This window comes from Odontesthes bonariensis, chromosome 8 (assembly GCF_027942865.1).
Source record: "Odontesthes bonariensis isolate fOdoBon6 chromosome 8, fOdoBon6.hap1, whole genome shotgun sequence".
Lineage (NCBI taxonomy): Eukaryota > Metazoa > Chordata > Actinopteri > Atheriniformes > Atherinopsidae > Odontesthes > Odontesthes bonariensis.
Window position 1 is genome coordinate 8,619,573 of NC_134513.1, and position 24,561 is coordinate 8,644,133.

At 40.7% G+C, this 24,561-nt stretch overlaps 1 protein-coding gene across 17 annotated transcripts in view; it reads right to left on the reverse strand.

Moving 5' to 3' along the window:
• The window catches only part of ppfia2 (PTPRF interacting protein alpha 2), a 165,632-nt gene that overhangs the window by 19,695 nt on the left and 121,376 nt on the right, over positions 1-24,561 (reverse strand). For 10 of the 17 annotated variants that reach the window (XR_012770150.1, XR_012770149.1, XR_012770151.1 and 7 more), the window contains 16 exons: positions 24,282-24,356; positions 19,032-19,139; positions 15,037-15,270; positions 14,215-14,361; positions 12,194-12,328; positions 11,962-12,048; positions 11,474-11,557; positions 10,115-10,246; positions 9,950-10,012; positions 9,494-9,585; positions 8,049-8,181; positions 4,974-5,191; positions 3,551-3,788; positions 1,443-1,472; positions 1,158-1,288; positions 516-697 (listed from right to left, as the gene is read on the reverse strand). Coding sequence is in view for 14 of the 17 variants with exons in the window: in XM_075471553.1 (XP_075327668.1) it covers positions 516-697; positions 1,158-1,288; positions 1,443-1,472; positions 3,551-3,788; positions 4,974-5,191; positions 8,049-8,181; positions 9,494-9,585; positions 9,950-10,012; positions 10,115-10,246; positions 11,474-11,557; positions 11,962-12,048; positions 12,194-12,328; positions 14,215-14,361; positions 15,037-15,270; positions 19,032-19,139; positions 24,282-24,356 (2,089 nt within the window). In the remaining 3 variants the exon portion in view is untranslated. The remainder of the gene's footprint in view (positions 1-515; positions 698-1,157; positions 1,289-1,442; positions 1,473-3,550; positions 3,789-4,973; positions 5,192-8,048; positions 8,182-9,493; positions 9,586-9,949; positions 10,013-10,114; positions 10,247-11,473; positions 11,558-11,961; positions 12,049-12,193; positions 12,329-14,214; positions 14,362-15,036; positions 15,271-19,031; positions 19,140-24,281; positions 24,357-24,561) is intronic. The other 7 variants (XM_075471561.1, XM_075471557.1, XM_075471560.1 and 4 more) reach the window with 3 other exon arrangements.

Below are 24,561 nucleotides of genomic sequence, written 5' to 3' on the forward strand. Positions count from 1 at the left end.
CTACATTTTCCCATACAAACATTATGAAATGAGAATATATTTTACATGTAGATATACTGAAATATCAGCCGTTTTTGAGAGTTAGAAAATGTCTCTTGAGACGAGCTATATTTGTATATAGAGAAGACGTGTGCCCATCTCCTCCCATCCATGCCACAACCCAGTAAACTTGTCAATCTATTGTCACCGTTTAAAATAAACCTATTTAAAAACAGGATCTATATTCTCAAAAATATCTTGTTGAAATGACATACCTGGCATCGGTTGCTCAGTCGGGGTCTTACGCCAGATATGCTGCGATACATATTTACACCTTTCTTTATCTTTAAATTTGATCTAAAACTGGTTACATGTAGCGGAAAAAAAATTCTAGTCTACATCAGAAGTGAAGCAGTGATGCTCTCGTGCTTTGCTTATTTGTTTTGAGTGTAAACGGTCACTAGTGGTAAGATCGTTCTGTGAAATAGAATAGAAGTCATTCTCAATATACCCAAAATCCACTGAGCTGCACTCACCTTGTGGATCTACCATGACCTGTCTGTGTGCTAGATGTGCCATTCGGCCTTTCTCCTTCTTGCCAAACAGCCTTCCGATTGATGATTTGATGCCCTTTTTCTTTGGCTGCTTGTGGAGGGAGTCTTGGCTGCTGGCTACACTACTTAGGGCGCTAGCTTCAGCCTCCAGAGAGGCCACAATCCTGGGGGCCAAAATATCCACACAAGTGAAACAGTTTTTAAAGGCTCTTAAAAGGCTTTTAAAGTCAGACTTTTGTCTGTGCTGCATCCTGGATACATTTACATGTGGTTTGTCCAAATTGACTTTTTTGTTTTTCTTAGCAAATTCTGCCAGTTTCTGAATTTGACTGCATTCAATATTACGCAGTGTCATTTTTCCCAGTTTAGAAATTATACCCAGATTACACTTTGGGAGGTGAAATGTTACTTGTGGCACGAACAGGAAACGCCTGTGTGGGAACCTCATCTTCTCATTTTCATCCAAATAAAGAAAGGGCAGAACTAAGATGAGAACATCTAAAAAAAAAAAATAAATAAAAAAAACCAAACCAAAACATTCCAAAAACATTTTAAGGATTGACGTTAAATTGCTGGACTCCCATTAGGATAACTAATCATTTCCTTCCGTCTTCTGAAGCTCACCCTCGTGCATCGTTGTGTGAGGAGGCTGGCAGTGTGTGTGTCATTCGGACAGTGCGCGGCGTCGGAGGGGGGGATGTTTCACATTTAATGGTGGCCTTGTCTTCTCGGCCGTCCTCTTCCACTGCCGCTATCTGAAGGATGAGGGCAAAGGGCGGTGACATTAGAGGTGCGCTTGGAGACTGATGAGTCAATAATTTGTTCACAGCATCACTACAACAGCCATTAAACGGAATTTATGGGAACGTGCGGCTAAATTATATATTAAAGATGTTAATACTGACTTACCTTTCTCCTGTGTTTCCTCAAATCACTGGGCTGTACAGAGGAGAGAAAAAAAATAAGACAACTGTCTGTATGCGTGGACAAAAAAAATGAAATAAAAACAGTTGGTTCTTTCTTGTAGATAAGCACAGTTACAGGCCTACAAAGCAGAGCAGAAACCTATATGGACGAACTGGAAAACAAGTCAACTGATAAAAGAAGACATTTCCACATCACAACCTTGTGTTGGTGTTAACCCATTTAGGCCTAAAACGCCTGGAAAAGAATGCCTGTAAAACCTATGGGCGATTTCAGAAAGACCCCCTAAAACCTGAAGTTTTTCTGGAAATTCAGAAATTGTGTCAACGCTTACTAAATTATTGATTTCTCAGCCTATGTAGCAGATAGAAACAAAATTCAAAAAGTATTTGAGAGCTTACACCTGTGGCTTTCTTTGGAAATTGAGTTTATTTACATACACCTTCACGAAAATAGAAAATGTACAAAGTCAAGTGCAGGACCAGCGCTATTTTCAATTAGAAAACTAATAAAATAAAATAAAATTTTATATTTAAATTATTTATTTATCTATTTATTTTATCGCCAGTCTCTTCATACTGGCAGCACAAGGAGCCCATACACATTCCAATAAACCTTTTCATCTCCGGCACAGTTACGTGTGACCACCTTGCCATCTTTGCTCGAGCTGGAGTCTGAAGTACCTGGTCATTGTATTTATTCGTCTCGGAAACGAGATGCGCCCAAAGCTCCTCAGTAAAAATATGATTAAATGCCTGCAACGGTGTGGCATCTGCAGGTAAACCGACTTTCACCCCTGGTGTGCGGTTGAAATCTCTCCGTCGATTGTCAGTCTTCCACTCACATTCAAACCCTTCAAAATCATCCTCGTCGTTATCGTCATCTTCAAAAATAGGCTATGTGGCTAGCCATAAATCTCGATCAATTGGGTCAGCACGTTCATCAGCATCATCAAAGCCAAGAAACTCCTCGCAATCGCTACCGTCTGAAATGTCTTCCCACTGAAAGTCCTCCATGCTTGTTCGATGTAACTTAACTTCAAAACAATGACACGAGGAACATGACGATACTCTCACGTGTCTATTATAATGCATTTAATTGGCGCAGAGGTCAATAATTGGTGCAAAACAACCTTATACAGGAAAAAAGACGTGTACGCTTTCCTGGCCTTAAAGGTAGAATAACGCAACAGCGCCCCCGGCTTTAAAGGTAGAAATGCGGCAACGCTTTCCCGGCCTCAATGGGTTAATAAGGGGCCTCATGCTATTATTTTTGATAAGGCTTTCTATACATTTTTATAAAACTTTTGTTGTCTCCATAACGTCATGCATTCTTGTTGCATCCATCATGTATAAACTGACGGTATTACATTTCTGAACAATATTTCATCAGTTTTACATCAAGCATACGTATACAGGGCGAGAAAAACTACAAAAAAAAGTACAAAACTGTATTCACAAACATTCTAGAAATGCTTTGTGACCTCAGCCTGAACATGTCTAGCAAGGAGTCGTAGCTTAGGAGTGATCTATGAAAATGGAACGGTTGCCCTGTTGCTATTCATGACAGACGTTGATCGATTCTGAAAACTCCAGCGTGCTATGCAAAGAGCCTCTCTCATGAAATAATGGGACACAAGCCACACTTTTTGAAAGCAGTTACTTATTAATGCCGTTTTGTTTTGTCTATTTGGGGTAATTGTGGGGTTTCATGTCTTATTAACAGCTGTGATGGCTGGCTGGTCCTTATGAGAAGTAGCTTTGGTCGGCATGTAAATGCACCAGAAACTGCAGGCTGCCATTAGCTCAATTAATTGAATGTAAAACCATTTTCAGACGAGTGTAACGACTGCAACACCGTTGCAAATTTCCAGTTGCAGAATATCTAAGCGTTTTAATCACTTCCATTACTGCTCTCTGAGTGTTCGGTTGGAGATGCGAGTGCATCTCTAATGAGATCAACCACAAACATTATTCCTGTATAATCTACTCTGTAGTGTCTCATTAACTTGCAGTGTGTGGAGCATGTTTTGTCCACGTTTTCTCCTCTGCTTAAGAAAGAATTAAGCCTTTTTAAGATGTTCAGTCACTCACCAGTGTCATGACCCCCATGCGCTCCATGTCACGCGCTGGGCTTCGGGGGTCCAGTTTAGGGGTGGAGTGTCCGCTGGGTGGGGAGGAAGAGGCGAGGGAGGAGGCGGTGGCTGAAGCAGTGATGGAGGCCCCGTGGTGCATTCGAGCCAAATTGAGGCCCTCCAGGCTAACGCTGGCAACCCGGTTCTCAATCTCCTCCGCCCGCAACTCGGTTGACTCCTTCTCCTCCTGTATCAGCCTGAGAGGAAGAGGAAGGAGGAGAAGTAAGCAGAGGACATGGTTCTTCAGCTGAGGCTCTGCAGGTTGACTTCCAGAGATTTGTTCAACTAAATCCAATAACAGTATGACACAAACTAATTAAAGGCTAAAAGTAAGGTCATCCATTTTAACCATATCCAGGATCTAATTTTGTAATTAGCTGTGAGCTCAGCTCAGCGGGCTCCTGATCACTGTGAGCCATCAGAGTTGAATGAACTCTTCATGAAAAAGCCGGTTCTGTTGGCGATGATGTAAATTAGTGAAGCTGTGCCCGAGGTTATTCATACTTATCAGCAGAACATAATTACAGCAGTAAGAAGCAGCTCACACTCACAACACTGAACGCATACAGCAACAGTGTTGGGGTCAGACGGAACAAGCAAAACTAAAGAGAAGCTCCACAGATGAATGAATGTAAGAATGTCAATGGGTTGTCCTATTTAATCTTAAAAATATGAAATGTGGGTGAGAGTTTCAGTCAAAAAAGTTGAACTGGGGCAACAAAAGGCTGGGAAAGTAATCTCCATCATGCAAAAAAGGAGCCATATGTGAGCATGATGCAGGAATACTTCAGTCTTCTCTGGACCAAACTCATTTAACATGGGCTGAAGCAAAGTTCTGTGGTCTGATGGATACAGATTCAGCCAGTCGATGCTAATGCACATACTCCATTTATTTCAACAGCATGGACTGGTCTGCCTGCAGTCCAGACATCTCACTACAAAATACACCAAGGAAGACCCAGGACTGTCGAGCAACTAGAATCTGATATTAAACGCGAATGAGACAACAATCCTCTCCCAAAAGTCCAGAAACTGGTCCCGAGTATCCAGATGTTTACCGACTGTTGTGAAAAGAAGAGGGAACACTGCACAGTGGTAAACATAGCCCCGACTTTATTTAAACATGTTGCTGGATCAAATTAAAAATGAGCTTTTTGTGAAAAGGTAGATTGTCTCACTTTTAACTTCTATTGCAAATAATATAATGTTTATGAGATTTGCAAATGATTGCAGATCTGTTTCCATTCACATCTCACAGTGTCACAACTTTTTTTTTTTTTTTAGAATTTGGGTTGTATGGTTGAGGGCTCATGTGAAGCGCATTGATATTTCTTGGAAAGTATCCTTTGGAAGATATTTGTAGTGCTGTGTGTGTCTGGTACCGGATCTCCTTGTTGATGGCGTCGAGCTGCTCCTGCAGCATCATGGCCAGAGTTTGTGCATCGGAGTGGCCGCTGGGGGACAGCATGTCCATGGAGCTAAACAACGTTTCCCTGTCGTCGTCGTCGATGTCCGACATCTCTGTGTCGCTCTCGAAGTGGTGGCCTCCCAGGACTCCCAACTGCTGCGAGCGCCATTCATGCTCCCCCAGCGATTTGGCCTGCACACAAAGACAAACTATGAGTACAAGACCAGCATAGGTTCTAAACTGTTATATATTCAATCATCAAGGGAACACATGCGCTCAAAAAACAGATGACATTTTTTAAAGAACCTTTCATTTATGTAGTCATTCAAATGACTTTTCCAGAAATATGTGTCAGCCATTAGGGCAGCATCTAGATTTAAATGTTTTCGGTAAATGCAAAAGACCAAAGATCCTTTTTTGTCATAAACATCCACTTATTGTGGCTGGAAAATAGATCAACGTGATTATTCTGGCATCTCAAACTTCATTCTAAGAGAGACATGATCTACTGTACCACTGGAGCCATGTTTGTTTTACTGTACAGTATGCTTACATTTAGAATTTGCTACTAAATTCAAAAAACAAAACTTCAAATGTCTGAGATGAACAATTTTGCTTTAAATGAAGCTCGCTAGAACGTAAAAGATAACAAAACAAACAGCTGTGAAAACAACTTTTAAAAGAAATGGAGATGATCTCAAGTCCTGACAAGCCAATGCTCTTCTATAATGAGCCCACAACCCAGACCTGAACCTGCTGCTCTGGGGCTGGGAGTCTTAAACTTACCTTTACAACTCTCTATTTATCAACTCCAATGACTCAAAACATATTGAGCGTAGATTCTACAGGTAGACCAGATGTCCATCTCATTTTGGCAGTCTTCCTAAACATTAATTAGATTGCCAAATTGAAGGCTTTTAACGCTTAACACTTAATTCAAACCTTGCGAGTCCACAGTTCAGTGCAACAAAGCCTCGGCTTGTTCAATCATCCAGTTTGTGAGGAAGTCAAGAGCTGGAGAGTTCTGCTTCAAAGTAAAAAAAAATAAAAAATGAACGTGTAGTCATCATAGCATGCTATAATCTTCGTCTGTATTTAATGATTTATCCGGATCTTAATCCACTTATTCAATTAAGACTACTTCATCTTTTACTTTGGGTGATATTTTAAGACTCTACAGTATAGCCCTGTGATCTGTGATGAGTCTGACAGGCCAGAGTCCAGACTAAACACGGAGAAGCAGCATTTAGCTGTTATGCTGCAAACAAGTGGAACTTAGCAATTATCTTCTCTAAAAAACTGCGTTCAAGTATTTACAACAATACCATATACTGCTAGGTTAGCATTACTTCATGTTGTTTCATGCCCAGTAATATTGTTGTAATGTTTTAAATAGTTTATCATGGCTGTTCTAGAGAAGATAATTGCTTCGTATATGGGAGTATCGTCCATTGACTCTTTTGGGCTTTCACATGCGCGCGCATACCAACAACAGGTAAGTTGTTTATAAAGTTGTTTTGTAACGTCCCCATGCCAGTAATGTGAGAACCATGCATATGGTTTTGATGGTAAGGCTTGTGACTTTATTGTCGGATGGTTTATAAAGTGGTGTGACGTTTCTGCAGTGTGCAAGTTGTTGTTTTACGTGGAAGGTTTAGCTCTTGCCCCTTAGCCACCATGTATTTGGTTAGCATGACAGGCTGGGCAAACAGCGCAATCGCCGCACAGGGAGCGCCGATTTGCACGAGTCTGTGTCCTACTGTCAGTATTTGACAACCTCTAGCAATGGGATTGCGCTTCAAATGCCCCGGGGTTCCCCTTTAAAGCTGCAGTCTGCAACTCTTTTTCAAGCATAATGCCTGGAACTGTCCGGGGATTCTGAAAGTAGTACATTAAATACCCCAATACAAAAAAAAAATGAGTTCTCTAGGTCCCCTATATGTCCCGCTAGGTCCCTCCAAAGCCAGCAGGTTTGTTTACAAAATTGCAGACCGGACCGGTAAAAGGTAACCAATCAGGTTACGAGCTGGGCTCTGCTGCCTGTCAATCACCGATTGTGCACGCGCGATACAAGGTAGGCTCGTCCCCACGCTTATTTATCTAGACTATTGAACTTCATTACGGGCTAGTCTACTTACTGTGTCTTCCATGATCGCAAATGACAGGTGAGTTGATGAATGAGGAGTCGTGTAAGCGCATCTGGCGTGCACGTAGACGTGCACGAGTTCTCATGTGTTTTGATGGGGCGGGACAGGAAGTTGAATAACTTTTTATTTTTCGGTTAAAAAATAAGCATTTCTTGCATTTTGCGACTACGGAGGTCACCGTTTTCAACTTCAAGCGTTCTGATAGATCATGTAAACTCTTAAAATGTCAAAAATTAGGACTTTATGTATGACAACAACAAATCCTGCAGACTGCAGCTTTAAGCAAATCATTACATATGTACATAAAGCTCAACACTAACGATTCCTTTTGCCCTTTCTAATAATATTCGGTTGATTAGATTGTATTACAAAAATAAATTACATTCATTGTTAGGGCAAATTTTTTTGTTTAGTGTTCCAACTTTTAAAGAGAACCTCTCAAGCTCCTGACTTCCATGTTCAAGTTGGATTTTCACTGGGATTCGGTCAAAAAGTCTTTTCCTAAGCGCTTCTCTTTGACCTCGTTGGAAAACAACACGTGTTAAGGAAAGATGGCTTGGAAAAAAAAAGATGATTGTGCTGCAATGAAAATCCGGCTGCACTTCTCCTCATGCGACATGGCTTCATAGTACTGAATCTGCAGTTAAAACAATGTGACGACTTCACCATGGAGGATTTTTTCTCTGCTAAAGGAGAAAATGATGGGAGCTCCTTTCCTTAGCATTTACAGAGTTTGACCAGCTTCTGTCATGGCTGCTACTCAGATGCTAGTCATGTGACTCAGTTAGGAAGGTTTGTCAGCTGATGCCGTGGTGTGCTGCATGCACCCTTAATACAGGCATCGTTCATTATGCAACGTGAACAAGTTGAGGTGAATTATACCCGATGCATCGAGCCCTCACCTTTGTTTCACGCAGCCCCATTCGACCTCTCCTCGGCCGGCGGATGACTTTGGCTGAGCGGTAGTGGTCCGACTGGGTTTCAGCCAGAGATCCCAGAGAGAATCGCAGCTCAGCTGATGTGTCCAGATGAGACCTAAAAGGCCAATTTTATAAGCAACACAACTCCTAAAGTCATCTTAGTGTTGCAATACTTAAACAAACCTGTTGTTTTTTTTAAAAAAGATGAACAACATCTGAAGATGTTAGATATCTGTGGCACAAATCCTAAACAGGGATTTTCTCGGAGCAGTGAGGCAGCGTACAAAAGACAAAACAAAAATATTCAGTGCTGTAGACAGTAAACCAATCATGACTTGTGTTTGGATACCTCAGGCGGAAGTAATAGTCACAGTTATGTGGTGTAAAGTCTTGTTATGCATGCTTCTGTGCCTGCAAATTGTCTATGGACGAGATTAAGACCGCTGCTATTTACACATCAGCCTTGTAATATCAGCGCTTCGTGCAGCATAAAATGAAAGCCAGAAAATTTCTGTGAATAGATACCAAGAGATGGGTGATACGAGAGTTTCTAATAATAGTATAACAAGGCAATTCAGATAGGGATAATATAACAACAATGCTCCAGAGTAGAGCATTCCTGCGTTTCCTTGTTCACTTCCTGTTCGTCACAACATATCGGATGGACAGCAGTTAAGCTACTTTTGGCCTTTTATTACATTCTTAATGGAGCTTATGTTCTCCAGTAACATAATAATCGAGCCACATAGAGTATCTGTGAAACTTTAAACACAAAGACAGCAGCTTCTTCTTGATACAAACCTTTAGAAACTGCGGATTGCTCGGACACCGAGTCGTTCTGATTTCATGCTGTTGCTTAATGACCAGTGTCCTCCCAAACTCCAATAAACCAGACTGATCTTTTTTTCTGTCTGCCCATTTATGAGAGGCACTAGACTGTGAGGCTTTATCGCCAGCTTCTTTATTGCCTTAATAAATGCAGTAAAATCTGCTACTAAATGTTTTGCTGCACAGGCTGAATTATGATTCATATTTGCAGATGGTTCTGAAGCAAAAGAAAAAAAAATGGGAACAGATGTATCATCCAGCCAAACTATCCATTTGCAAAACTCCTACCTTTGCAACCATAACTCAGCATAGTAGGCCCAAGAGTTTTGGATTGTTCTGCATTTTGAAGTAGTGTGTGGGACTTTAACAAGTGGAATAGTTTGAATTTAAAGCGTTTGAAGATGGGTGCGGTTTAACTTTCCAAAACCTAAATCATAAAAACAAAATGTAAGGATGTCATTTAACTTTTTTTTTTTTCCACCCAGTGGTCAACAGCTGTACTTAGATTTACTGTAAAAATATTACAGGGGAGAATCTACTGCAAGAGAAACTCTTAACAGACTCAAACGCACGCATGCACGAACACACAGCAAACCTACCGTGACAGAGTGGGTTCTGTGAGGGAGCCTGCCCTCAATCTGAATTGGTCGAGCTCTGATCTTAGTTTCTCAATCTCCTCTGCCAGCTGCGACTGGACAAAACAATTTGACAACATTACAGAACTTCTCTGTGATATTACATGCTGCAGGAATGATCATACCACTAAATCGTGGCGTGCCACTGGTCATACGACTGCATGTCAACACTGTGGTGTGACAGGTCTGTAAAAGCCAGTGGGGCTGAATACTGACGGCTTGATCATTTCTATGCTTATGAATGCTTCCAGCAGCTGCCGATGAATATTCAACAGTGGGTTTATAAAAAATTAAACTAATGCAAGAAACCAATCTCATTATTTCTCTATTTAAAAAGCCATTATCAAGGCAACTTCATGTAAAATGTAGGAAGCTCTTGAAATGAAAAGAACTGATCATTTTTTGATCTCCACAACCTACTTTTTCTTGGATCGACTCCTCGCACTGTTTCCTGTATCCTTCCGAGTCCTGAATTAACAAATTCTGCGAAGAGAAGAAAAGTGCAGTGTTCCAGTAAATCAGCCTGACCTTCACTGAACACAACTGATACTAATAAGTTCCACTGTCATGGCCGGCATCTGCAACCTTCTCTTCTAGAGCTGCCATTCTCTCCTTCAGGTGGAGCTGGAGACGCTCGTTGGACTCGGTGAGTAGCCTGTCCACCGTGTCCGAGAGCCGCTTATTATGCTCCTCGTTCATCTTTTCTCTCTGCCGAGCCTGGAGGAAGAAAACATTTTTGATCAAGCAGCCTGGAAATGAAGCAGTGATTCCTGGTTAGCTACTGGCTACCTTACAGTAGCAGTACAGTAGTAGTACAGTAACCATATCTGTTGAAGCAAGCTTTTGATGCGATGAAAAGACAATATTCCATCAAGCTGCAGAATGCTCCCCCATACTGCCAGCTTTCTTTTTATGTTCGTTAACTAAAGGACATCTTGCACTTTGAATTGCGTATATCAGAGATATCACAACGTCTTTTTGATGTCCAAGTGCTTAAATCTTTCTTTTGTCTAAATACTTCAGCATACTCCTGCATGACATAGTCACATTTTAAGATGGCCGCTGTTTCTAGACTCTGCTTCCACTAATTTGTAGTTACAATCCTACCCGGCAAAAAGAGACAGCTTTAGGTCCAAAAGACATTTCTGACATTTACAGGTTATTTTCATCCCCATGTTTATGCAGTCAGAATAATTGCAACACAGCTGTACTCTGTTCCAATGAGCATGTAGCGCAAACAATTTATGATCAGCAGTAAAACTGCCTGCAAGTCAGTATATTATTAGTTACGGTTTATGTAATTGACCTCAACCAGTGGGTTTCAGTGGGGTTTGTGTCTCAAAAAGATAAAATAAAGGCCACTAAAATAAGAAAAGACAAGTCATAGTACACTATTTAAGATTTTTTTAAATCAACCAAAACAAACTCATAAGTTGTGACCTATAATTTAAAATGATTTATGAGACCATTCAGTCCCTCATTCAACACTAAATAACAAGAAAAACGCTCATGTTACCTCACAAACATCACAATTTGTTTACGTTTGTCTCTAATGTATTCATCTTCTGGTGAGTATTGCATGCATCTGAACAGGATGAAAGAAAAACATTTCAGTCAAACTTTTAATATCCTCACAGTCATTCCTAAAATTGGTGTCTCGGTTTGTGGGACGACGTCACAGAGTATTGCAATGTAACAGAGAGAGCTTGAAGATGCTCACAGAATCTACATATTTAATCCTAATGTGCTGACCGGTACAGGACTGCATCATTTGTGGAGATTTGACAACCATTCTCTGAACAGCGAGCGTCAAATTCTCATTTGGTCGAGCTTCACTGGAGATAAATCAGACAATGGGCCATCGGTTGCCTCAAGTTGTCACGCTCATGCAGCAGTGGCTGCCTGGTAAACGTTGCCTGGCACAACGCCTCCGCTGTGACTCACCCTCAGCAGCTCTTGGTTCTTCTCCTCCAGCTGGCATTCCAAGTGCCTCATTCGCTCCTCGATGCTCCCGTGACGCTCCTCCGCCTACAGATGGATCACAGCACAGACAGGAGGACAAAAAGATTCCACAATTATGGGCCTGTTTGACTGAGGGCCAACAAAGAAAAGCAGTGGCAACAACACAAGCCAAAGCCTCTACCCCAAACTCAAAGATGGAGATCTATTATTTTAAAGCATAACTGGAAAGAGAGCTGACCGAAACAAAGAGTGACAGGGAGAAAGCTGGAGAACAAGGCCACCAAAGGACAGAATGAAAGGAGAGCTACTCCAGCACGGCCAAGTTATGAGCTCCAGCCAGAAGTGCCATGCAGCTGTCCCATGGTGGTAGAACAGCCAGAGCAGAGTCCCAGTGACACACTCGGAAGATAAATGAATGAAATCGGTTGTCTACAGGAGGTGGCAGTAGCAGCGACGCCCTGTGGGACTACCTTCCTAAGAATGGAGTTCAAGTCTTGGAGTTTAGCTTCCATAACAAAGTGATAATCATCAGGGGAGGAAGAGGAGCTGGAGTCGGACTATGTGGCCGAGGAAGAGGAGAGGGACATGTTGAGACGTCATGACACGACACCACTTTGCACACAAAGGTACAGAAACATCTGGAGACGAGGGCATCTGATGGAATGTGTGTCAATGTCACCTCTTGCACATGCATCTTCCTACCTTGGTGAGGGCAGCTATCCTCTGAGCCAGTTCAGCTTCTACCTCCGGCAGCGTTTCGGCCTTCCTCATGGTCTGCTGGAGCTTCTGCTCTGCAAGCTCCAGCCTCTCCTGCAGCTGCCTGTTCTTCTCCTCCATCTGCACACAAACACGCAACACATACGTTGACATTTTCAGCATTCATTGAGACCTACTGGCATTTGTTTGAGTCGGTGTTAAGCTGCTGTCAATTAAAGACTGGACCTGGACATTGCTTAAATTAAAGGCCTTGCTGGAGAGCAGATGAATTGGAATCGTGTCTCACTGCCATTCTATGCAATCTGTTTGTATAATAAGAAAAATAGAAAATATTCCTTTTGTGGTATCACGATTAAAATGTTTTAATAGTAATGACTTCATTTGCACAAAATGTTGCACTGATGCACAGTCTCCTGTATTTTGTATAAACAGTTAAAATGGGAGCAGATTAGAAACAAAACGGATACTTCTTGCATTCTAAAATAAGTTAGAGTTTAAGCATCATCTGCCCTGAAAAACAGTCAAATATGAGATACTTGACTGAATGTCTTCAGTGAATGTGAATCTCTTCCTTTTTCCACTCTGGCTGCGTGCCTAAACACTTCAAAACAGCACAATAACTAATTCAGAACAGCAGCAGTTCTGTACGTGCCGACAGACACAGGGGGAACTTTTACTTAGCAGATACCAGTAATTGCCATAATTAGGAATTCGGATGCAGAGCTTGCCATCATTAAGATGCAAATCAAATCTGGTGTTCAACCAAACTGCAGCCACGTGACATGCATTTCCCTATTGTGTGTTCAGACTTCTCTCCTTGCCTTGCGTGGAGCATTGATCAGTTTTAAGACTCTTCTTTTGGGCCGGCTTGGCAGCCTTTGCCATCAGCAACAGATGCTCTGCTCCCAACAGCTTTGAGCTTGACAGGTCAATATGCAATAATTAGAATGGAGAGGGCCAGGACTGCCTTGTGTCATGTGTCAGTGTATTTTCTGTCTGAAGCTGCATCATGATCCCCGTAGTGTTTGTGATGACACAGTGGACACATGACAGTTTTGTTTCCTTGTTATATCCTCCCTAGATGCCCTTGTATCCATTTTTTTGGCCATTTTGTTTGCCAGTTCTTCTCCACCCTTCATCCCTCTGTACCAACGGCCAAGTCTACGTCCCTGTTACACCTCATCTTCAAACAGCAAGTGGACAGATCTCAAGTTTCAGCCACTGGCATGACAATAAGCAAACTCACTGTGGTAATAAGAGCTAAAATCTATAAGCTTTAGGGTTATTTGGGGGGTTTGGCTGTGGTCTTGACAACAAAACAAATTACACACAAGAAAAATACATAAAAATAAAAATAACATTGAACAGAAAGCACGAAATCACAACACCCAACAAAATAATAAAGAGCAACATTTAAAGTTAAACATTAACGTTTTACAGCAGCATCTGTTTTAATATGTTGTTCTTTTTATATTTGCTGTTTCCTTTCTAACTTCTTTAATAATTTTATCCAAGGTTTTTATTGTATTCCATCAATTTTACTGTACTTGTGAGCTCTCTTTTGTCTCCAGGCTCATATGACTGTGATACCCTTTGCATCCATCCAGAGCTCAGCTGTGCTCATGAAAATATCCCTCAACCCTCTATGGCCACAGACATTCATCAAAAGGACAAGAAAAAAATCTACACCATCCTTTGATCACACTGTACACCGTTATGTCCATTGTTAAGCTGGCACTGAGCCATGTGCACCTGCTCAAAGTAAACATTTAAGTAAAAGCACCTGAATCAATTTCTAAGTTTTAATTTCCTCTGATGTGACACTGCAAAGATATCGTCTCATTGTCAAACCAGTGTGAGGCGGCTCAAAGCTTGTTCACAACCAGCTGAATCCTGTCAGAGTGAAAAGTGTGCCTTAAATGATCTGGACCCACACCTAAAAAAAAAAAACTAAAAAAAAACATACTATCAGTTGATTAGCAGTCACACATCAGGTGTTTACTGACCTGTCTAAGGAATGCTTCTTTATTGGCCAGCTCGTTCTCCAGTTTGTCGTTGATGTCGTGCACAGAGGTGGACTCTCGTTGGGCACTCAGGTAGCGTTTCTCCAGCGTGACGATCCGTTCTTCCATGTCCTCCTTCTGACACATGGCCTGCATGCAGATGACCAAAACAGTCCCTTTTATCACAGTATACTGATCTGCAGCTTATGGATTTTGCAATGTGACACCTGCAGTTTTCATATAGAATTTCTTTAAGAAACTGGACTTCAGACAAACAGCAATGCAAGCACACACTTTCAAAAATAATAGCTATTCTCAGGTAACTGAATAATCTGCTGCTCTCAGAGGAAGCAGTGCAGTGCAGTGCAATAACACACTGTCCTTCCAATATGGCCACAATAACGGCCTCTACCTACACTGTTGGCAATCAATAGTAATTTAAGCTATTGGGGCATGAGCCTGTATGCATAAACACAGTACAGAAGTAAGACGTGACCGGTGGTAGACACAGAAACAGCTGCTTGCTTTGACCGGAGGGGATTCTTTAGTTACGTTTGCTTGTTGCAATATACAGTATATTTTTAGGATTTACTTGCCAGCCGGTGACAGAAGTGATTTAATTCTTCCCTTATTAAGGAAATTGTCAATTTTTATGGGCATGTATTTATGTGAGTGTGTATGCAAATAGAAGCTTTTTTTAGTCCTCTGCCAGACTTCTTTGATGTTTTCGCCACCGTTATACCCTTGCAAATGTGCATGCTTCTCCCTGTCGTCTGTGTGTGTGCGTGTGTGTGTGTGTGTGTGTGTGTTTGTGAGTGTGTGTACGTTTTTTGTAACCTCTTTGATGTCCCTCTGGTACTTGTTGTTCATCTCCTCAGACTTGATGAGGTCCTTGCGGGCGGTCTCCAGCTCCTGCTCCACCTCGGACACCCGGGAGGAGAGGGAGGACATGCGCTCCTTCATCTGGGCCAGCTCGTAGTTCTGCTTCTCCAGCAGGTCCTGCAGCTCCACCACCTGGCTCGCCTCACGGGCCGACTCAAGAGAGCCGTTGGACAGACGCTGTGAGGGACATGAGTACAGGGAGAGAAAAGGTCATTAAAAAAAATATATATACTGACCTAAAAGCTTCATGCTTGTCATTAGGACAGAGTAACGGTTAGCTTTAGTGGTTGGCGTGAAGTTTATTCCTAAGAAGAATTTAGATTGAGGAAGATTCTCCCACAGACGAGGTAACAGTTCCTAATCAACCCAACATTAGTGACACTTTCTTCCCCAGCAGAACACATTGTTCCTGAGCAACCAGATACACCAGATTTATAATCCAGATTTTTCATCCTCAACTTGTCTACATCACCATGTACCATCATTTGGATTAAGCCCATTGATTTTTCTACTTATATATTTGGCCCACCTTAAACAAAAAAAGATCAGCAGTCTTGAGTACTTATCGACATGAGAAAGATATTTTGGTTTCTGGACATTACCACATATAAGTCTATTCTAATAGAGCCCCGAAGTAAAATCATGAACTTGCACAATTAGTAAAGATGGGCAATAAACTACTGTAAGAGAGCTCTTTAAGCTCAGAAATGTACATGTTATACCTTGTTTGTTTAATCCCAACAATTATTTGTGATTCTACAAGGAGTAATGACAGTATTTCCTGAAGCTGCTTCAGTTTTTCTGCTGGTCTTACGAATGAAATGTGACAACCGTGTTAATTTGTGAGCTTTTGACATAACAGAATTTAGAGATGATATATTTGGATTGATTTAAAAAAAAAAAAAAAAAACATCATGGTAACTTGTAAATCTAAATGTTGCAACAAGTCTTAATAGGACCAAAAGAGCAGAAGCTTGGGTGTAGAAAGCAGGAAAACAATATGGAGACAGAAACTTAAATCAGAATTTATTTTTTTCCTTTGGAAATTAATGTTACTTCCACTTCAGATACCGTGTCCCCTTTCGAGGGTTACACACATTATGTAATAGTTCCAAGTTTTAACAGTTCAGGCCTTTGTCACCATCCAAAACCAAAGCAAGGGAAAAGCCAAAGACTGAGAATCGGACACCGAATCACTTCATACTCTATTGGAAAAATTGTTTTGACACTTGCATTTATAATCTGATTAGGTTTCGCAGGTTTTAATCTTAGCAGCTCCCATGAGGTTGATTAATGATACCAGAGAGATTCAATTTGCACAGGATTTTGGACAATACCAGAAACCAACCATCGACATTAACTAGATTAAAAAAACAACAAAAAAAACGTGTTGTAAATGCAGATTTTAATAACCAAGCTTGCTTTTTATGCTAAAATGCAATGACTGTAAGGTGGAAGACTGAGGAAAAGTGATCCTTCAGGCAGGATCTGTCCATCTCTGCAGTATGAGACTAAGCTGCCCATTCTGAGCCATCCATCTGTGAGGACAAAGCTAATTTGGCCCCTGCTCTCTGCTGCCTGTGATCAATGATTCACCCGAGAAGTGAACAGCACCCATTTAATCAAACCGCTGGTTTTAATGTCAGCATTGGGCTGCTCTTGTATAAAACATACTTCAAGGATTTATATCTACTTTACTGCAACATGCCCCGACTGTCCAAAAATTGTCCTTTGTTACATAACCTGTAACGGCTACATTACAAAAGGTGTCGGGTGTTTTTACTTCTAAATACCTTCAAAGAGTCCAATTTTTGAGGCATCTGTTTCCGAGCAATCTGCTGCCACTTCAGAACAATGGATGTAAAATTAGTTTATCCCATTCAGCATAACTCAATGATATTCATGGATCATCCAAAGTTCCTGGGACAGCTTTAATATGAGCACCACAAACAAAAATTCGCTAGCCTTGAATTTATTCAAGTACATTCAAGAATTTTGTCTATAAACACACAAAAACAAAAGGAAAAAAAAAACAAAAACAGTGAAATGCAGTAAGAACAAAAAGGTATGTAACTGTAAACAATTTAAGGCAATTGAATTTCTTCCCCTCGACAAACACACTTGGCTACTATACGTGTATATAGCAGAACTTTCATCTTTACATCAACCAAAAACTGAATACAAAGAAGCAAGGCAGGAAGAACACATTCATCCTATTGTGCAAAAGTTGCTACTAATGGACGAGGTGGGAGCTTTTCAATGGCTAGAATATTAAGATGACCTACAGAAATGTTAAGCTTGTGCCAAAAAAAAAAAAAAAAAGAGCTGTAAGCCACTGCTATACAGTTAAAAGTAATCAATACTCAAAGCAAATACCAATAAAAGCAGGAGAGCTTGCAGAAAGCATACAGCTTTAAAAAAAAAAAAAAAAAAAAAAAATCCAATTTAACTCTACAAATACAGCAGTGGGTCATAACATAAGAATAAGAATCATGTTTTCTGATTGTCACAAGGGGGTAAACCATAGAAAATATGCTGCATATGCATCACTTTTACCCAAAACAGGGGTAATAAGTCAACGAAAAATGAACAAGATGAAGCAACTGCCTTCTGACATGCGCTTTGTCCTCTTTTCCACCTTCTTCCAATCTCACAGACCTCTTCAGTCACATCACAGCCAACATTGAACCATGCGTTTCTTGAATCAGATGATCGGGTTCTGCAGATCCGGGCTGTCACATCTCTGTCCAGCCCTGTCTCACCATGAAACGCATAGAGGTTATGGTTGTCCACATCGCCTTCATGATTTTACACTGTGAAGTGGCATAAAATGGCTGTTTTCTGTAGGGCAGCATGCACCTGACATGACGGTAAATGTGATCCATGATTAAGAAAATATGTACGGTAATATGTTTTATTTTAGCTTGAGCTGTGGAACTAATGTTTTTGTGCCGTGGACCAACGCAGCCATAACGTGTTCAGTCATTCTGCCATCATGCTGAATAACTTTCCCTTCATCATTGTCGCAAAGTTAGACATTTTCCTTCACCCCATCACACAACTCATTTTAGAAGTTTACACACACCCAAACATAAATATGGAAAACGACACACATTCACATTGCCGTCTTTTATCTCCACAAAACAGAGCAGATGATAGCCATCTCCTCATTACCTCATCCCTCAGCATGCACACTCTTCATCTCTCTACTCCCAAAATCCTCCCTCAAACTGCATTCTGCCACAGACCAGCCAAGTAATAGCGTCTCCATTGATCTATCCAGGTACCCTCCGCCGCTGTCTGCATGCCAATATTTTATAGCGTCAGCTTTGAGGTTTCGGGCTCTGAGGCGACTGATGTGAACCAGCATCGGTTTGATCTGGTAAATAGGGATGCAACCCTCTGTCTTTAATTTAACAATCAGAGGGGAATTTCTATTCAGCTACAGCCATGCACACTAAAAATACATGCTAAATACATAGATACATATAAATATATACACATATTTTTACTTCTTATATGAGAAACATGAAGCACCAGAGGGAACTAAATCTACAGGCATTATATATGTATATAACCACCAGTTCAGGGATATAGAAAAGCAATGATTGCTAGTGCTTTTTTTAGGTTGGAATTAGAAAATTCAACTAACTTTCAGACTATTTCAAGTAGGTTCTAGCAAGGGAATTTGAGCAGGGATGTAATATTAGGCTTTGAAATTGGATTTAGAGCACTATGATAAACAGAAAAATCCTCTGAGAAAAAAACCGATCACTTGAGAAATGATGACTTCTAAATATTTCTTAGACTAAACTAAACTAGCTCAGCTTATTTTGTTTCAACCCTCAACTACATTCTGATTGCAGCTTTTAAATTTTAACCAAAAAACAAACAAAAAAAAAAAAACATTTTAAACCAAAATATCATAAGGCTCACACCTTGCCATGGACCTTCTGTTGAGCTTCAGTGCTTTCCAGTATGTCTTCTCCGTCTCCAGATGCAACTTTTCGCTGGATGTGAGCATTTTGCTCCCGTAAGGCCACAATCTGCAGGATCAGAAAAAGAGGTGAAATGTATAGAAGTACGCTATTATTTTTCTTTCATTCAGTGTGGCTTTACAACATTAGAAAACTTACTAAAAACTCTACGTCTGAAAATAAATGCATCCAAAAAGAATAAATGTATATAAGAGCAGGCCATGGCTAAATAGTCCTTCATATGCAAAACCAATAAATTACATCAGGTTACTTTAGAAGATTCCTTAGATTGTGGTTTCAACCACCATGAAGCTGGAAGCATACGAGTCCTTTTAGATCCACTGTAATTCAGCAACTAAAATCATACTCCTGTCGGGTTGGCAACCAGCAACCTTCCTACACAGACCATTTACTATTACTTTGCCTGTGAAAACAGAGAACAGAAGAGAAAAGAAAACAGAGCTAGACAGTGTAGCTGGCTGTTACGCATCTTTAAACAATTTGCAGCCACCCAAACTTTGTGGTGCCACGTGTGCTTCCTAAAATGGGTTTCTAAAAACATGCAAGAGAACTTCTCTGATCTGCAACCAAACTATTAAATCACTTGTCAAAAATTTTATGAAACTACCTCCTTTCATGCACCACAAGCTGCACTAAAGCAGGAACCTTAATAAACTGCTGCATTTACCTCAATGTTACACCCACACCTCGAACATTTCAGGACTCTAAAGTTGCACTGAAGTGAATGCTGGAGTTCATCAAGTAGTCTAAAAATGAGGGAAATCATCAGCTACAGTGTGACTGCAACCCTGAATATTGGCAGTCCAGTGGACAGATCTGCAAAGCCTCTCCCTGCAGAACCTGGGAGGGAGGAGTCATCACTGAGATTGAATTCACCTGGACTAACTAGCCCACCAGCAACTGCTTATTTAGAGCAGTCTGGTAGACTTTAATGCATTTTTTTACTCTTTGAACTGTTTTTAAGAATTAAGCCTCAACTAAGATGCTGCTTCTATTTAGTCAAATCTTGAGCAGGCGGTGACTGTAAAAAAAGACAATGAAATACAAATGCTAAAACTCAGCAGTATAAAGGAAAATTCTGCAACGTATTTGATTAACTTGTGCGACCGTTGTCCTTTACTTCGTAAGAAATCCAAGAAGTGAGATATTCTGTGTCATTATTCATCATTTTAAGTCATTTCACTGTAAATCTGAAACGGAGCGCCCACACGAAATGCCCCCGACTGCATTACAGAATTAGCTACACAGTTTGGTGGGTCAGTCTTGAATGTTCTAACAGTTCTGGTAATAATCTCTACTGTTCATTTTCTTTCAATTTAAAACAAGTCTGCTTTTGTTTCTTGCTTTGCTTCAACCACAACATATATTTGCAATGGCAAAAAAAAAAAAAAAATTCTACTACTATTGCCTCTACTTCCGAAGATGCAGCTTAAAAAAAAAAAAAAACCCAACGAAAACATTATTACATGCGATGAGCTTTGCATGATGCGATTAAAGCTGCATCGATCTGGTTCTACTCCGAGTTCTCATAGGCTTTAGGCTTTTTTATCTCAGCTTTTCTTTTTGTAGTGCTTCCTTTTTTTTTTCTTTTTCTAATGATTTCAATTTAGAGCTTCCCAGAAACTTCTTTACATGCATCATAATACTGTGTATAGACACCGCTTCAGAATTAGGTCTGACATTATGTAGTTTAAAATCAGATCCTAACCTGCAAATACTGTGCAATTAGGGTGTTTCAAGTGTTTCATGTTCCTCATTTACAATAAAAAGGGTTTGCTTAAAAATCTGTTGATGTTCATCAACTTTAACGAGAGCAGAATCATGTCTCCATCTGTTTCCTGCTCCATTATTCTGAGACTCTGTAATTTCTCCAGCTCAGAGATCAAACAGCTGACACCGCCCCAAACATAAAAGCACAACAATTAATGAGTGGAGTGCTACATGTGTATCTCAAACTCAGAAGTGACAGAAGGGAGAACTTTGCCAGGTGCAAAATGAGCACGGTGCCGATCATTTCGGTTTGATGTTGTTGATCTAACTCTCATCAAAGGAACACGGCGGATGGCGGAGAAGAGGGACGAGGAGCATAAAATGAGAGATTTTAATCACACTACATCATGATTTCCTCATCCTTCTTTCTTTAGCACCTCTGTGTTGGATTGAGAGGACACTGAGGTAATGTGAAGAGGCAGAAATGTGAAAAATTTGAGTTGCAAAGGGTGAACGTGTGTGTGTGACGGGTAACTTCAGTAGCGGTTTCATGGGAACCTTAAAGCAAAGCCTGATAACCCTAAAAAAAGTGGACAGCTTGAAAACTTAAATACAACTTTTGATCTCTTTACCCTCCCTCTCTGCTGTGCTTCACCTCACGCTCAAAAGCTCCTATCTGCAGAGGAGGCTGTCAACTTTAAAAAAAAAAAACAGTAAGAGAATTTCCATTCCTTTAAACAATCTATTTGCCTTCATATGTTCCAACACAACCCATATGAGCCGGTAACAATTTGTTGTGGAGCAGCAAATTGTGATCACTAACAGTAATCAGTGTGTGGCCACTTAAACAGCTGTGATTACATGAGGTCAGAGGGTGCTGATTTCATAAGGCATACCTGTGTTGTGAAAAAGCCAGCAGGGAAATGGGATTCATACCGGGTCTCCCAAATCAATTACCAGTTTGCTTGCGACCGCCTCCCGGGACCCTCTGAAGCGAGGACATTTCTATTCAGCAACGCCAGTTTAACCGTCGCTCTGCAGCCTCAAGGTCTAATCACTCATCTGTCCACAGCTGACAAGTGTTGCTAACCATTTATGAGGGACAGCCTCACAGATGTACTGTACAGCCCCTCTAACCTTGGCTGTGTGGTATGAGAGAATTCCTCAAAGTGCTGCGTCCTCTGCTTAAATCTGTCAGGGACTTCGCAGCTCAGTTAAAAAGCAGCCTTTGTCCAAAGAGAAGTGACAGACAGCTTCAGGAGTAAGCCGCCCGTCACATTATTTTCTTTGTTTACTCCTTTGGGAAAAAAAAAAAAAATATATATATATATATATATCTCCGTCTGCCAGATCGTACACCACCTCTCAACTTCAACTTACATCCAAACATTTGATTTGTTCATCTCTGAGTCACTCTCCTTGGCCTAACCGTCTCCACACCTTGTTAACTTTGACCAAGTGCATCCCTGCACTCATTAACACACACTCATTTCTTTTTGTTGCATTCAACCTTCTGTCCTCTTCAGTCCACTCCCTTCTTCTTCTTCTTCTCCTCTCTTTACTGACTCTTATTGTAGGTCTGAGTGTCAGTCTGGCATGTCTGAAAGGCTGCGAATTGCCAGTCGGAGGATTTTCCCAGCTGGAACAGGACCATCTGCAGAGCAGACCAGCTCCGGCACAGCTGCCGCCTGAGCCAAGAAGCTGAGAGGGAGTGTGGCTGTAATAGAAAGAGCGACTACTCATCTGTTAGCTCTGCTTGGGCACCGAGCTACTTTGTCCAACTCCTTGCAGAGATGCTGTGGATGCTTGTTGATGCTTGAGCCGATGCATATTTCAGAAAGCATTTCTGGACACATCACAGTACGCATGAGACGGTGTACTAACAGTATGGCGTAGTGGGAATGTGAAGTTGACATCACACATTCCTGCTTGCTCTGAGGGCATCTTTTGCATGCAAAGACCCTGTTTCCAATGTAAGGATTGTATTTCTATGCTCAAACTGTTATATATGACCACTGAAATCATATCTTAGTCAATTTCTAATACTAAACATATCTGTCTAAAAAATTAAAAGACATCTTTATTGTCAGTATCATGACTCGAACAACCCACTACATGAGACTATGAAATAAAAACACAGCTGAATGTATTTGGAAGCATTGCAATTCATTTGCTTTAATGAATTGTCCAACAAAAGGGGATACCGATTTTTGCGGGGTTTCAGATATCAGCTCAATACTGGCCTAACAGATCTTGCATTTACCAGCGCGATTCAATTACTCCCAGTAAGATCCATCTTCTCGCTCGCCCTCCCATCTCTTCCCTTCTCCATTAGATTTGGACGTTTTAAGCCAAATAAAAGAAAAAACAACCAAGCAACGATGGCAGTAGGCAAAGGTAACAGGAGAACAATCCTACAAGATGGAACTTCCTTCCCAGAATGCAACGCAGCGTTACGTACCACCACATACTCTATACTGCTGTTTAGTGTTGTATTTCATTCTTCCAATGAAAAGTCAAGGCGTCAATTGAAAATAAAAATGAAACAGAATGGAATTATTTGAAAATCACTGTAGGTTAATAAATGAGCTTGTTGCATCTGTATTTTTCACACTGTCCATTTGTTTTTCTTTGCCTGATAAGAGTTTTACTTTTCTTATGTGGATGTAGTGATGAGCTGTGTCCACTGACAGTAGTTTCCAGCCCAAGTGTCTTCTGGTACAGAATCGTGTCTGTTTTGTAATGCTGTGCTGTGTCACGGCCTGCTGAAGATCATTGCAATTCATAGCTAGTTTTCAGCCTCGTCGCACAGACATTTTCTCTGGAAACTTTGAATCTTTTCATGATGTTACACATCATTCTTCTGAGAGACTCAGCTCATCTGGGATGTTGTTGCCTTTTTATTGAGCCGTTGCAAATTAAGCTATTTAGTTGTTAAAAGTTCCATCGTCTGTTTTTTCTTTTTCATTTTTAACATCATACAACTTCAACTTTTTTTTGCTGCTGTGTTTATATTATTTTTAACAACACAGTAGATTCTACACTTTGCAAATAATCATTTTTCTTTACATTTGTTGTGTCCCAACTGAATTAATTCACAGACATGCATGTGATTTTAATTCATACTTGTTATTTAAACAAGGCCCATCCTCACTCCCCTTATTCTCATTTGTTATTGAAATGGTCTAATAAACAATTTATTTGGTATTTTGTTTTCAAGTTATATCTTCTGGAAAAAAGAGAAACAACAGCTAATATATGTTGTTCCATTAAAATATTTGACATTTGGGCTGGGAGCCACAGCCTGATATTTACAGGATTTCAATCTAGTCATTAATCATTTATCTACACAGTGTGCCCATCATCATCATTCATATTCACTGAGTTTACAGCACTGGACAGTTGCAATACAAACAACGATGAATACATTTAATAGCAATACAATATTTATCATTTTCTATACAGACAGGCAGCCCTTACCTCCTGATTGGCTGCTGTGAGCTCCTCCTCCAAGGCAGACACCCTCTCCAGTGACACCCGTAGTCTCTCTCTTACCTGAAGAGAGGAAAAAAAAAAAAACTGGACATGTAGACATCTTCTCTGATGGACCACATTTCTGACTGGTTGTTGTTTAAATTCCAATCTAGGCAAGCAAAGGTTAACACAGTAGAGAAACAGCTGAAGGAGACATCTTCCTTCTTCAACCTTCCTATAACACTTTACTGTGGCTTCAAAGTAGCATTATAAGATTCCTTTAAAG